The 14,598-nt window shown below is 39.8% G+C and overlaps 1 protein-coding gene across 13 annotated transcripts in view; it reads right to left on the reverse strand.

The window, feature by feature from the left end:
• NRXN3 (neurexin 3) overlaps nucleotides 1–14,598 on the reverse strand; it is a 1,691,100-nt gene that overhangs the window by 869,556 nt on the left and 806,946 nt on the right. For all 13 annotated transcript variants that reach the window (XM_067729075.1, XM_067728964.1, XM_067728949.1 and 10 more), the window contains 2 exons: nucleotides 13,885–14,075; nucleotides 12,919–13,092 (listed from right to left, as the gene is read on the reverse strand). In XM_067729075.1, coding sequence (XP_067585176.1) covers nucleotides 12,919–13,092; nucleotides 13,885–14,075 — 365 coding nt within the window. The remainder of the gene's footprint in view (nucleotides 1–12,918; nucleotides 13,093–13,884; nucleotides 14,076–14,598) is intronic.

Here is a 14,598-nt window from a genome sequence, read left to right on the forward strand (position 1 = left end):
GAATGAAAGAAAGAACAAGACACTACCATATATAAAATAGATAACTAATAAGGACCTACTGTATAGCACAGGGAACTCTACTCAGTACTTTGTAATGGCCTATATGGGAAAAGAATCTAAGAAAGAGTGGATATATGCATATGTATAACTGATTCACTTTGCTGTACACGTGAAACTAACACAACATTGTAAATCAACTATACTCTGATAAAATTTTTTTAAAAAAAGAAAATTCAAAAGATGTTGGAAGAAATTAAAAAAAATAAAATAAAAACGTACTTCTATTTAATAGATGAAATTAAAAAAAAACAAGAGAATAAAAAAGATAAAGAAATAAAGTCATTCTTTTGTGACTTAAAGCCATGTGGTTTTCCTAACTAATTTATCCATAGAATTTACAAGTATCAACTTAAATAAGCAATTTTCTACTTGGAACCAAACATTTTGGGGGTAGTGGTGGTATTTAATTGACCACATTTCCTCTTCTGATTTAACTATTAGACTCATTTAATCTCAGCAGATGTTGGGACAAAGGCTCTTGGGCCCCCAATGCCCAGGGATAGTATGCAATAACTGTGTTGAATGAGTACAAGTTTGGACTAGACTCTAAAACACTTTCTAAATGGCAATATAAGCGCCTTTTCTTATTTCAAACTATTTAAGGACATCCCTTCCTGAATACACTATATCTTATATCTGTATCTATTTCTCATATTCTCATACTGTCTTCAAAATTGAGAGAGAGAGAGAGAGAGAGAGAGAGAGAGACAGAGAGAGAGGGAGAGAAAAGGGAAGGGAAGGGAAGGGAAGAGAAGAGAAGGGAAGGGAAGGAGGGAAGGAGGGAGGGAGAGAGAGAAAGAAGGAAGGAAGGGAGAAGAAAAGAAAGGAAGAAAAAAGAAAAGGTAAAGAAACATACCAAAATGCTCTGGAAAAAAGGAAAAAGAAAAACTTAAAACAATGTTTCCGACTGCACATCCATTGATATAATTTGATCTTATACGAATCAGACCAAGGATATAACAATAACAAAACAAGGGACTTACCTAGCACTTATCATGTGCCAGACAATGTACTAAGCGTGTTTCAGATACTAGTTTATTTAGTCTTCATAAACACATGATGAAGCAATTACAAGTATTAAAGAATCAGAGAAACAGGAATGATTTTCTCATGGAAGACATCCAGAACTTCAAAAACAAAAGAATTTTTTGACCGACGATCAAGTTGGAAGGCGAGGATTTCAGAAAAGTAAAGTAAGTCACAGAACCATCAGGTGATTTTTTTGCAAGGTCCCACGGGTAACAAGTAGCAGGGTGAGGTCTCAAACCCAACCCAAGCGTGCTAACTCTACAACTGATCCACCTAACCTCTGATCCACCTAACCTCTATGGATGTGGATAAACCAGAGGGTGTGTGTGTGTGTGTGTGTGTGTGTGTGCGTGTGTGTGTGTGTGTGTGTGTGTGTGTGTGTGTGTGTGTGTGTCTTGCCATTAGATTAGCAAGAGTACTCTAACCTACATTTAATGTAAGGATGTGGCTGTTTTAACAAAGAAAATTTTCAAATGCTATTTCAGTTCAAAATTCAATTAAAAATAAACAGGAAGATCTAGTTTTGTCTAAGTATATGAACAAAAATCTATATCAAATGTGTATGTTTATAAACATAACAGATATTTCTGAAGACTTAATAATTTTATCTAAAACATTCTTCCAAATCAACCTAAAATTCCAGATACTCTAAGATAACATAAACCTTTGGAATTACATATTTAGAAAGTTTTTAAATTATTAATAGTAACTACAAACTACACTAAAGCTTCAGGGACTCCCTGTATAGGGCTGGTGTATTAAATATGTAATGAATCCTCACTAAAATAGTCACATATTCTTTTGAGAACGGATGGTGACTTTCTTTGTGTAGTAGGGAAAGTGACAAGGCAACAGAAGTATGCATGAAAGGACTAAGTAAGTTGTCAATGATGTTTGTAGGTGTTTCGGTTTTAACTCCCAGCTCTGTTTTTAGTTTACTGGAAAGCACTGCACTGTCTTTTTTCTTTATTTTTTTCATATGATAACTCTGATGGCTGCCACAAATTTCTCATTATTCTGCTTGAATCTGGGGTTGTTTTTATTTTTAAGAATTGTCCCAGACAGTCATTTCATGCCTGTTACTGCTCAAATCCACCTTTGCTGTACATGCAGACTGACTCAGTCAACTCCTCTTCAAGGTCTCGAAAAATCAAAAGTTGACAGACTGCCTTTTATTACTTGCAGGTCCTTGAGACAGAAGTGCTGTTAGAAGCACAGGACACTTGTATCAGAGTGTATATCTGTTAATGCCTAAGTAGGACTTAACCAAACCTATGCCTCAAACATCCCAGTTTAAAATGGATAAATAACCAGCACCAGCTGGTCTTGGCCATAATGGAAAGATAGGCTTGGTGAGTGGGGGAGCCTGGAATGATACATCTGGGCTGATTCCCAATATCCATTTATCCTAAAGGGCAAGGCTGGTAACCCACTGGTGGGACCAGGTGGGGCTGGTTTAACAATATTCATCATCTTTAATCACACAGCATGAGGTGTTTGTCAAAGGGCTTAGAATCTGTGACTGGAACCTGATTGTGAAGCGTCACCACGGTAGAACTCTGTGCCAGGCAAAGGGTTTGCTGGCCCCATATAAGGCCCAGCTGCCATGGGAAGAAGCTGTATGCGAGCTGCCACGGGCTGCTTAAAGAGATATCTTCCACGTTCAATTTTATTTCCCACGTTTGTAAGTTCACAAACCCTTCCGCTTTTACATTTTAAAATTTACATTGTTTCATAGAGGAAGGATGACTGAGCAGTAATTGAGCGGGAAAGAAAAAAAGAAAGAACAAAAAAAGGAAGATGAATATACATAGATATATATCTGTGCACATGTGTGTATGTGTGAAAGATCCTTACCAACTTCCTGAGCAACCTACAGTCTCTATTGCTAAAATATAAGAATTAAAGCGTTGAGGCTTCATGAAAGGTATTCTTGACGTTAGGGATGAGGTTATCCTTATTTAGCTGCAAGTATGTATTGGTCCCTACAACAAAGATACTTCTGTAGCTCTCAAAGTGCTTCTACATTTACAGTGTTGGGTCCTCTGGGGTTTTCCAAAGGGAGTCATTTACAGGCAACATAAGATTCATCCCTTTTAATTGGCAGAAACCCAACTCACTTCTATTTAATTTTAAAATAAGAAAGCAATGATCCTTAAATGTGTCAAGCATCCCTCTTCATAAAGAGCCAGCTGAGAAGTGAATGCTCTAGTTCCCACTTTACAGAAGATTAAGCAAAGTCAGAGAACAGGGTCCTGAATGTTATTATAAAATTTCATTGGCAGAAAGACCTAAGAGCAGCTGTGTTCCCAAGATCTTACTTTTTCGTCTTGAGGGCAGGACCTATGCCTTGCTCATGCTCAGAAAGGCACTGAGACAGGGCTCATCGAGCATGCTCAGGTGTTTATGGCTTCCTCTCCTCAAGCAAGGGTTCAAAACAGTTGCTTGGTTAGGGCGCTGAGTGAAAAAGACCCACAATAAAATCCAACAGTTGTGGGACATGGGGACAGTTTCAATAACACCCCGGTTCTCCTCAATCACTTCAGCCCTCTCACCATACAATGAGTTAAAATAAGTCAAGATGGGCATGGGAATTGGTTGAAACCAAGACGCCTTCGTGAGTTCTTTATCTCCAGTGGCCTCTGATTTCCTGTGTTCCTGTTAACAACTAGAACTCCGAGGGAAAAAAAATAATAATAAAACCTGATCTGTAACATTTATGTAAGCTGGTTTTCATGGCGTAAAATACTCCCACCACAGCCAATTTCAAGCGAATATGTGTTACGTGATGCCAAGCAGCTTACAAAATTCCTGAAAATTCCCTATCTTCAGAGGGTGCCTGCGGAATATAGGTCAAATGATTAGATCATCCCTTCTTTTTAAAATCATGAACAGGTCCTCAAAAGTCAATGCTGCCTCAGAAAATGTAACTGGGACCTCATTTTCTGCTTTTCCTTCTTTTCTCAGCACTGATGTAGCAGCTTGTTGGAGCAGTAGAGGGAATTTTTTAAAAGAGAGAGAGAGAGAAGGGATTTCTAAGGCCAGGCTGGACAAAAAGCCAGCTAATTTAAAATACTTTGTTTTAATGAACATAGTGCACAAATCATCTAGAACTTAGTGAAACAGTATTGCTATGAAAACCAGCTATCATAAAGTCAGCTGGAGGCCACTTGGACACTCTCTGGTTATCTCTGTACTGTTTCTGCTTTGGAAATATGCAAATCCAGACTCACACCATAGAGTACAGTAGGGGAAAGGCCATAAGCTTTAAAATACAGCTTTATTACTTACTAGCAATGTGATCTTGGGCTAATTACCTAAATTCTCTGAGCCCCAGTTTCCCCATCTATATAAAGGAGAAGTTGTTTCTACCTCACACGGTATAAGGATTGAATCAGATAATATATATAAGATCTATAAAGTCATCCATGAACTGGCGATAACAATATCTGTCATGCAAGGTTGTCATCATCATGGAGACACAATACCCTTAGCATGTGCGTGAACTAAGGAAACCCTCAAATAAAGGGTATTCTCAATTCCGCTGGAAAGGAAAATCAATTTCTACCCATTTTAGTTGGGTGTGTAATTGGTCAGGACTGCAGAAATGAACACATTGAGGTAGTTAAGTCATAGTTACAGTTCTTTTGTGAAAAACCTCTGTCATGCAACGTTGAGAGACAAGAGGCAGAAACCACTGTGGGAAGTTCCATTTAATTCCTGTCTCTCTTATTATTTCCCATAATGCAAACCATCTTTGAGGAACTGACTTCTATGAGGTCAAACACTACACTTTACTACACAAAATACAATAGAGAAAGTAATACATCTCTTAGCTTTGGATAAAATGAAGTGAGGAACTATAGTCCTCACAGTAAGGAAAGTTGGAGAATTACCTGTTAGAAGAATTTGGCTGATGCCAACTCTTAACCTAAAATGACTTGAAAGAATCTGTGGGTTTTCAAGGTATCCAAACTCAAAACATTTATTGACTTACTTAAGATACACAGCACTTGGAACCAAATCTGATTAATACATGGCCCTCTCCTACCCACATGTCCATCATCTGGGCAGAGGGACAACTTACATTTCTATAAAAGAAGCCCATCAACTCCAAAGACAGAAGCTGCTAAGGGGCATTATAATGGAAAGCAGGGAGAGGATATTCTGATTAATCCCCTAAACCAATAAAGAGCTATTTTTTTTTTATTTTTCATGATTATGACTCATCTGCCTCACTCCCCAAAGATCAAACTTAATATTTCTTTTATAGTTGAACAGGTCCTTTCTTAAATGAACATGCTTTTAGGGAATCTTTTCCTCTCTAGGAATACCCCTCTTGCAAATAAAGAGGAATTAGAAAATTACTTCTGAAAAGCCCATGGATGTTGTTATTCTATTCAAGGGACCTTGAGGTTCAAGGGGCTGTACCTCTCAGCAATGCAACACCTCCCATGGACCTCAGGGGAGGTCCTACTTCCTCTCTTAACCTGGAGGGATGCAAAGTGTGACCTAAACCAGGGCCGTCAATCAAGTTCCTCCCCGACACCTTTGGTCATGATGTGTAAAAGCAACTGCTATGAAACAAAGCAACACTGCAGGGGTGGGAGGGAAATACATAGGAGAGAAAGCTCCTTTTCTTCCTCACTCCTCAGAGGCTTCATCTGAGAGAGAAACATGTTTATCTTCTTAAGAAGATAAGCCCACAAGAGTAACGACTGTCAGGTTCACACCTCTTCCCTCCGTCTTGGAATATGCTACTTCCCTCCTAACCACTCTCTGCTTCCACTTCCTGTCCTCCTCATCCATTCTCCACTCTGGTGTCAGAGTGATCTTCAAAAGATGAAACTCTGACCCAAGTCTCTGTCCTCCTTACAGCGCCCTTGGGGTAAAGTCCAACTCCTTACACAAAAGGTCTGCCATCACCCGTCTCCATCCTACTGCTCCAGCTTTGTGTATATCACATCCCCACATGAGTGTTATTTCAGCCCAATGGAGCTTCCTGTAGGTGCCCAAACTGGCCAAGCTCTTAAGTGAGCTTCCACCTCTCATCCATCTAAAACATGTTGCCCTTCAGACGCAGTTCCAACTCTGCCTAGAAAATATCCCCTGACTAGCCACCATGATCATCATGACCCTACACAGTGCAGCAGCCCTCCTCCGCAGACACACTGCGTGCTCCACGTCCACTCTAGCATAGCAGTTTTCACTCTGCACTGTAGCTACTGGCTGATCTCCTATGGATTTATTTGATGTCAGACTGTACCTCACCTGTAATCCCAGTACCTAGCTAAGTATCTGATACACAGGAGTAGCTGAGTTCCTGTTAAACTGAACAGCACAATCACTGGAGAAGAATGAATGAATGAATGAACAAACAAACAAATAAATATTTTTAAAAACACCACTCCAGCAACACAATGACAAGAGGATTAAAGCTGTTGACTTGCCCCGACCCATCTTGCCACTTCCTAGACCCACTGTTATATCTCCTTATGAATATGATATGCCTTTACTTTTCAGACTGCCTCATTTCTTTGCCATGTTTTTATTGTCCTTCACACTTAATGTTAATTAGTCCTATCCGTGCCCACAGGTTGTAGATGAAAAAGCCAGCATGAGTAATGGTCCATACCCCAATGTCAGGAAAATAAAAGGGAAAGGCATTCACATCCTAAAGGTCTTTTGCCATAATACTGGGAAGGAGTAAGATGACTCAGAATAATTACAAAGAATAATGGCTCCTGCCACAAAGAGACTGTTAAGTCATTACAAGAATGGAAGAGAGTTTGGGTCAGTGGAGTAATCACATAAAAACCATACTGATGACTAGACTGCTTCTATAAATGAGCAAATTAAGACACTCTATTATGTCCCCAAATCTATACCTACACTTTGGTCAACAATTTATAGTAGGCATAGAAATCAACTAGTTCTTTGTTATGATTCCTACAAACCATTTCTCCTTTGCATGGAAATTTTAAGATCATTTTGCTACATATGGAGTCCCCATGGAAGTTTCTGGGGATTCAAAATCCACACAGTTACTACCATGAAGAACGGTAAAGTCTAGGGAGTGATGCAGTTGTCTAGTTTTAGCTAATAAATCTGGTCACAAAGAGCTTTGACAACCTTGAATTGTCTCATTATAGATCAAATCCTGTCCCCTTTTCTCTCCCCTCCATTTACAGAGTGACATGGAGTAGAACTATTTGGAAAATTGAATAGAATGTCTAAAAACAACAGCCTTCCATATTACTGAAAGGATCCTACATATTTGAAATTGAAAACTATTGTACCGCTACCTAGAACTTCAAAGTACTAATCCAGTGCATGTTCCTTTCATTAGTTTTATGAGATATTAGCATATTTGTGAATCTGCTAAGAGGGGATGAAGAAGAGTTATAGTAAAATGGCTAGAGAGACCTCATCTAGTTGATATCCACCCGAGAGAGAAACTTGTACTGCTTACCTTCATGACATATAACAAGTCACTGCAAAGTAAATGATCTTTTAGGTGAACAAGTAAGACAAAGTACCTTTGTCTTAACCATTTCTTACAATTTGTGCTGATTGCAAATTCGCAGAGGCCATCCAAGGCTCAATTCTCCCCTTAACTATTGGCTGAAAGATACCTAAAATGCAGGTTCTCGTCTTGCTACTCTGAGTCAAAGCAGCCTGACACGACAGGAAAGGTGAATCATTACAGACTTTGCAAGGTGCCTCTTTGAATGGTAGAAGAAGCAGTATCTGCAGTAGATATTCACTGATATCTAACATGCAGGCATTTTAAAGGGTATTCAGGGTAAAATCAATAGATCGATAGATCCTCTTCTTCCCCAAGAGTACTTTTTTTCTTTAGAATCACAAAACAGGAAATTAAAGTGCTCAATCAAAATCCCCAATAGGAGACATAAAACTCTAGAATGTTTTAATGAGATTAATATCTCCCAAATGCCTAAAAGATTTCTTTAAAATGAGTTAAGAGAAAATGGCATTATCTTTCATAACGTCTAAGCACTCAAAAGCCCTGCTCTGAGAAATGACCTCCCTGACCCAGAAAATAATAAATTAAGAACTCAAATGGGCTTTTTTTTTCATTTTCCAAGTGCTGTCTTGTGTCTCTAGTGAATAAATTAAAAGGAGCCAACCCCTCCATGGTAACTACTTGGAGAGGCATTTCCAGAAGTGGATTAATATGCCTGTGGGTAGTCACAATATAGGATGCTGTCAAACCTCTCTGGTCCCCCCAAAATGGAATCCTATTCCCATCCCCAAGACGCCTCGCCTTGGTTGTTATTTTTCATGCAGTGATTTGGGTTTTCTGCCACTGTTCATAAAGAACACAGGGTTCAGCCCCCTCCCCATAACCGCTGCTGTCCAAGAGGTATGACAGCTTGAAGTCCTCTAAAGATAAGATACCAAGGGTTACCCAGGACATCTTTCAGTCCAAAGTGGTAATGGGAACAAGAACCTTCTCTACCTTGCAGGTCAGCTTTGGTCAACGCAACTTTGTTAGCAAAAGAACAGAAAAGGCGAAAACAATAACCAGAGGTTAGTAAGAGGTACAGCAAACCAGGGTAACATTACAGAAATGAAAACACAATCGGCATAATCAACACCACTCGAACAGACAATTGAAATGCTCTACAGGTTCTCCAGAGACAGCACAGACAGGGGATGCACAGACCAGGGTGGAGCAGGCCTCATCAGAGCCACATCAGCAGAGCAGGGGCAGGGAAGTGTTGGACTGGACAGAGCACAGGCAGTGGTTACAAGAGCCTTCCCACAACCATACAGGCAACCCCAAGGCATATGGTCCAGAAAAATGATTTTCCATCAGTCAGGATAAACACCAAGAAATAAGGGTAGTACATGGCCAGACTGAAAGACACGTGTGCACAGCCAGACGGAGCCCACAAAAATAATTCTGAACATTTAGGAGTTAAGTGTGGAAGAGTCGCTTGGGAGCACTCCTTGTAACCTCCTGAAAATGCCACCAAGGAATTTGGCACTAGAATTGGGCATTTGTATGAAGGTGATTTGGGAACACCAACAATCTCAGTTGGCTTAATTTATAAAAATGTAGCCAAACCCAAATGGCTGTGGGCAAATTGGCACCAAACCAATGTCATTTTTATTTATTTACACCAGTCTCAAAATGAAGCACGTGTGCTTCTCTCAGATGTTTACCGTCTGCAGTTGTGGAATCGGATTTCTAGCCAATAACATGCCTTGGTCTCTGCAGCAAAGCTGGCCTCAAGATAGAAAGAGATATTTACCAGCCAAGTACTGAATCAGACATTATAAAAAGTCCTAGTCCAAATTGAGAGGTTGCAAGTCACAGCTAGATGTTGGCTGGGCTGTCCAGAAATTGCACTTAATTTCTAAATTATATACTCTGCATATATTAGAAACATAAAATAAAAACCTAATTCAATATTTTTTTCCTTTCTTACTATAAACAATCAAGAGCCAAAGAGTAGTGGATTAATGTGTCTTTAAAATAATTCCAGACTCTTTGGGATTAGATATAATACAGAAAGTAATCCAATTGCTACTTGGGGATCTTGCGTCATTATCAATGACTTCGACACATATAAGAACATATGATATATCCTAGCCTGTGTACCCCAAATATGTTAAAAATAAAACACATTCACCATCGTGACAAGATTCAGGTTTTAGTTCTTAGTAATGAATCCTTATCCCCTACTTGTTTCCTATTCTAGGCATAGAAATGATAAATCAAGAACTGTGTTCTGTTTCCTGTGACTTGCCTAACTGTCAAAGGCCTTCCTGAGGGTTCGGTACTATGTAGAGAGTCACAATGAGAATGATACTTTTTTGCAGTCTTTCCAAGGTTTCGTGCCCTTCATTTCCCTCCCCATCATCTTCCATAGCGCCCTAAAAAGCTCCTGGTATCTCTTACAAGGGCTTATTCACAATAGTGCAAGCTTCCAATGACGGTAATTTATGCCTTAACCCACTTTTTGGCCATTTTTCCTGGCCACTTAGGCTAATTATCCAAGTCATCTGTGTACAATAAACAAGGGCTTTCTTCCCTCAGAACTCATCCTCCACTTCATGCCACCCAGTGGGGTGGTCATAATGCTCCATGGGTAACCATCATAATTATCTCCATGGCAATAGAGTGCAGTGTTATTAGGCCCATAGGACTTGCCATAGATGCGGATGGTAGAGCCAGCAAGCCACAATATTCAGCTTTGAACAATCACCCATACTCAGAGGAAGGTCAGAACCCACCCTAATGCATGTGATGAGTCATGCCAAACTGCACATAGAGCTGTAGGTAGGGATAGGAACATTTTCTCCAAGCAGATGGGTAATTTCTTTTCCCTAATGCTCCCACAACTTCCCCTGAAGCTCTCGTAAGTGGAGTCCATTCCACCTTTACACTGTACATTTTAATCCACTTTTATAAAGGTTGGTTTAGACTTCCTTTTAATCAAATGCTACAGCTTTACTGCCTTAAACTCCAATTTTTTTTTTTTTTTTTTTTTTTGCGGTACACGGGCCTCTCACTGTTGTGGCCTCTCCCGTTGCGGAGCACAGGCTCCGGACGCGCAGGCTCAGCGGCCATGGCTCACGGACCCAGCCGCTCCGCGGCATGTGGGATCTTCCCGGACCAGGTCACGAACCCGTATCCTCTGCATCGGCAGGCGGACTCTCAACCACTGCGCCACCAGGGAAGCCCAACCCCAATTTTTATACTCTATAGAACTGTGCCTCCGATACAGTAGCCATAGATGCACGTGGCTATTGAGGACCTTAAAGATGTGGTCTGAACTGGGGTGTGCTACAAGTGCAAAATACACACTTGATTTTGACGGCTCATATGAAGAAAATAAAATGTCTAACTAAAAATTTTATAATGATTATATGCTGAAATGATAATATTTTGGATATATTAGGTTAAGTTAAATAAAATGTAAAATTAAACTTAACTTTACCTGTTACTTTGTATCTTTTTTCTTAAATGCAGCTACCAGGAAATTTAAAATTACGTATATGACTTACATTATATTTCTATCAGGCGACGTTGCAATGGAGTTAAATGGATGATGCCTGTTGACTTTTAAATCTACAAAACTGATGGCATGATAAAAATATTTAACATTTGAAGAGAGCCTTATACTTTTGAATATGTGCTTTTATATTATGATTTTACTAGATGTGATTAATTATTCCAGGAAAACTGGAATTTCTGTCATTCCACAATCTCCTAAACTAGTATACTCAAATTAATTCTCAAACGGCGCATCAATTTCAGGACTTCCCTTAACACCCAAAAGAACTAAGAGCAGGCCAATAAGACAAAAACTTTTGAGTTGAATGAAATTGTGCATTTTCAGGAGAAGAAAGCAAAGCGGCTGCTTTAAATGCTTGGTGATTCCCAACTTCCTGTCCCTCCTGTACACACACAACATATTTGGCTAACAGAATTTAAGAACTATTTCTGGCTAAAAGAAAACTGGAGAGGGTTATAGGGACAAGCGGCCTTATTACTAGTGCAAAGGAAAATGACTTCCATACTACAAATAAGCCTGGGAAGCTGATTAGAAGCTTTTATTAAAATGTGCTTTATGATGGCAAGTGAAGGACTGAAGCTGGTTAAGAACAGGAGTGATAAATGAAGTTGAACAGTTAGAAGATGAATGAACAGGTTGGATGTGGTAAATTAATGAGGGATACAAGAAAACAGTATATTGCACAAAAAACCATGAGGCTCCAGCAGACAAAAGAATACATAGGTCCTGGTGACTGATCAGATCATCCTCTTTGCCTTTCAAGTTAGACACGAGTCACCTTTTCAGCCTACCCAAGGAGTCTGGGGAAGGCTGAAAATGTGTCTGCTCTCCCCTGCTGGTTAAAACTAGATAGCTTTTATTGTAAAGAGCTATTGGACTCACATGACCTATAAAATTCAGTTAGTATCTCAAGAGACAGTGGATTATCTACAGAAAGAGGGTGAGCATGGTTTGTTGTGCTGCATGGGTGGGCATGCAATGCTATTAAATGTCTCACATTAGATAATGTTTGTAAATAATAATCCTACCACTTACTGAGTACCTACTATATATGTACCAGGCATTCTATATATATCTCTGACTTATATATATTACCTTCCAAGGTAAGTTTTATTGTCCCATTTTACAGATGAGGAAGATATCATTCAGAGAGGTTAAGTAACTTGTCAAAAGTCACACAGCCAACAGGAACTACTACCTGGACCTAAATCCAGGTCTTTCTAACATCAAAGCCCATGCTGTTCCACTACACCACACCAAGAAACCGCCAAATGACGCCTGACATCTAGTAAGTGCTCAGTAACTGTCACTTCCCTTCCTCCATCATGGCATTCTGACATCATTTTCCTACCTTCTGCTCAGTTTTCATTAAATGATGCAGTCACTATTAGCAACATAAGAAATATTTTATTAATGGTGACACTCACATAAAAGTCTCTGATTTGTACCTCCCTGTGTATTAAGATATAAATAAAAGTCCCTGATACCCTTTCAGCCATGCTGGAAGCAAAGGCACAAGTCAGGAGAAGCCTGATGTCAACGCCAGGAAAGGTCCTCTATGGCAAGTATGAAAGACATCTGCCAACATATTGTACATTCCTGGAGCCTGTGCCACATGTCTTGACATACTCAGCCAGTGACAGGAGGACATCCGTGGTGATGCAATGTCAGATGGTGAATGGGATGAGAGGGGACTGGTAAACCAAGGAAGGAGGCACTGGCAGAGGCAGCAAAGAGGCTTGCGACAGAATGTAGCTTAAAAAGAAAAAGGTTGTACCTTCACAGCCACGCTCAATCTGTCCACTCCGATGGAGGGCATCGTTGATGAGGTCTGGCAGGCGTCCATTCAAGTCCACTGATGCCAGACAGCCCTGAAAGCCATCCCGGGAGGCCACGAGCTTTGGGAGGTTGCTGTACATGCCTTGGGCCAGACCTGCCATGTAGAGGTCACCTGGAAAGGAAAATAGGTAGTAAAAGCAAATGGGTAAATGGTATGGAAACCACGTCAACAAAAGCCAAGTCACATTAGACTGTTTACTAGATAACGGCAATACAGCTGGGGGGGGAACAGCATAAACAAAATTATTACCAGAGTTTCTACATTGTAAAAAGAAGAAACTAACATTTCTTATGTGTCATTCATTTTATACAAAACATCTCACAAATTTTAATCACTATATCCATTCTATGAGGTAGGTATTGTTCCCATTTTATGATGAAGTAAAGATTAACAACATTTTCAACAAAGCAACCACTTACTGAGTGCTTTTTATGTGCTTGTTACCAATAGTATGCTGAGGATATTATAGACACTATTCCATCCAAACTCCTAATAGCCCAGAAAGGTAGTAACAATTATCATCCTCATTTTGCAAAAAAAAAAAAAGTATATAGAAGCTGAACAAGGCTAAGAAATTTTACCAAAGTCACCCAGGCGGTAAATGACTCAGCTGAGATTCCAAAACCTACATGCCTTCCTCTGTATTATGATCCCTCCACATTTTGACATTTATCCCCTCATCACTCAGCTCCCACATGCCCCAGGTTTACAGAGAAAACAAACCATCCCTCAGGAGTGGTCGAAGTAAAAACTAACAAATTGCGTCATGTTATAATTCAATGTTGTTAAAATAGGTTATGTATGATGTATCAAAGCGCACAGCGCTCCTAAGCGGTAGTTGCCTCTGGAAACAGCCTTTCCACTGAAAGCTCTAAAAAGGAGAAGCTTCTTTACAAGGTTTACCTTTCAAATCCAGATTTTTGGCACCATTGATAACCTGAGTGACCACCTTAGTGTCCACTTTCAGGCTGTGGGTGTTACTGTTGTCCCGGGTGATGACGACGTTGTGCCACTGGTTGTCATTCAGGGGGCGGTCACTATTGCCTTTGATCACATTGGGGCCGTTTCCAAGGTCAAACACGTAGTGTATGTACCTAGGAGGAACCACAAGCACCCAATGACTTGAGATTCCCTGCAGTGGTTTAAAGGCAATGTGTACATAACTGGCATTGGGGGCTTCAAATCCCCCAAGCTAGACTGGCATCATGCAAGAATAACTAAAAGCTTGATTTAAGAATATAAAAATAATCAGTTCCTATTCTACCAGACTTCACTTGAGTTCTGTACTCATTGAATCCATTTCTTTAACACTACCTAGTAAAAATCCAGAGACACAAAGCAGTACAGCTGGTACACTCCAAAACATTAGGGGGCCACATCTAAATTCACAGTCAATCATGGATCTGTTTTTTGGGTTTTGTTCTATTTTTTGCTTTTGTTTTGACTACTTCCCAACACACAGTAGTAAAATATCTTGAAGCAAGAACAGCTTTTTAAAATTTGCATATATGTATGGGCTAATGGTAGTACTGAAAATATCTGTATTTCATTTCTTCCTATAAATTTGGTGGTTGCAGACTATACTGCCCCAGAGATAGATGCAACACATACCCTATC

This window comes from Pseudorca crassidens, chromosome 1 (assembly GCF_039906515.1).
Source record: "Pseudorca crassidens isolate mPseCra1 chromosome 1, mPseCra1.hap1, whole genome shotgun sequence".
In the NCBI taxonomy this organism is placed as follows: domain Eukaryota; kingdom Metazoa; phylum Chordata; class Mammalia; order Artiodactyla; family Delphinidae; genus Pseudorca; species Pseudorca crassidens.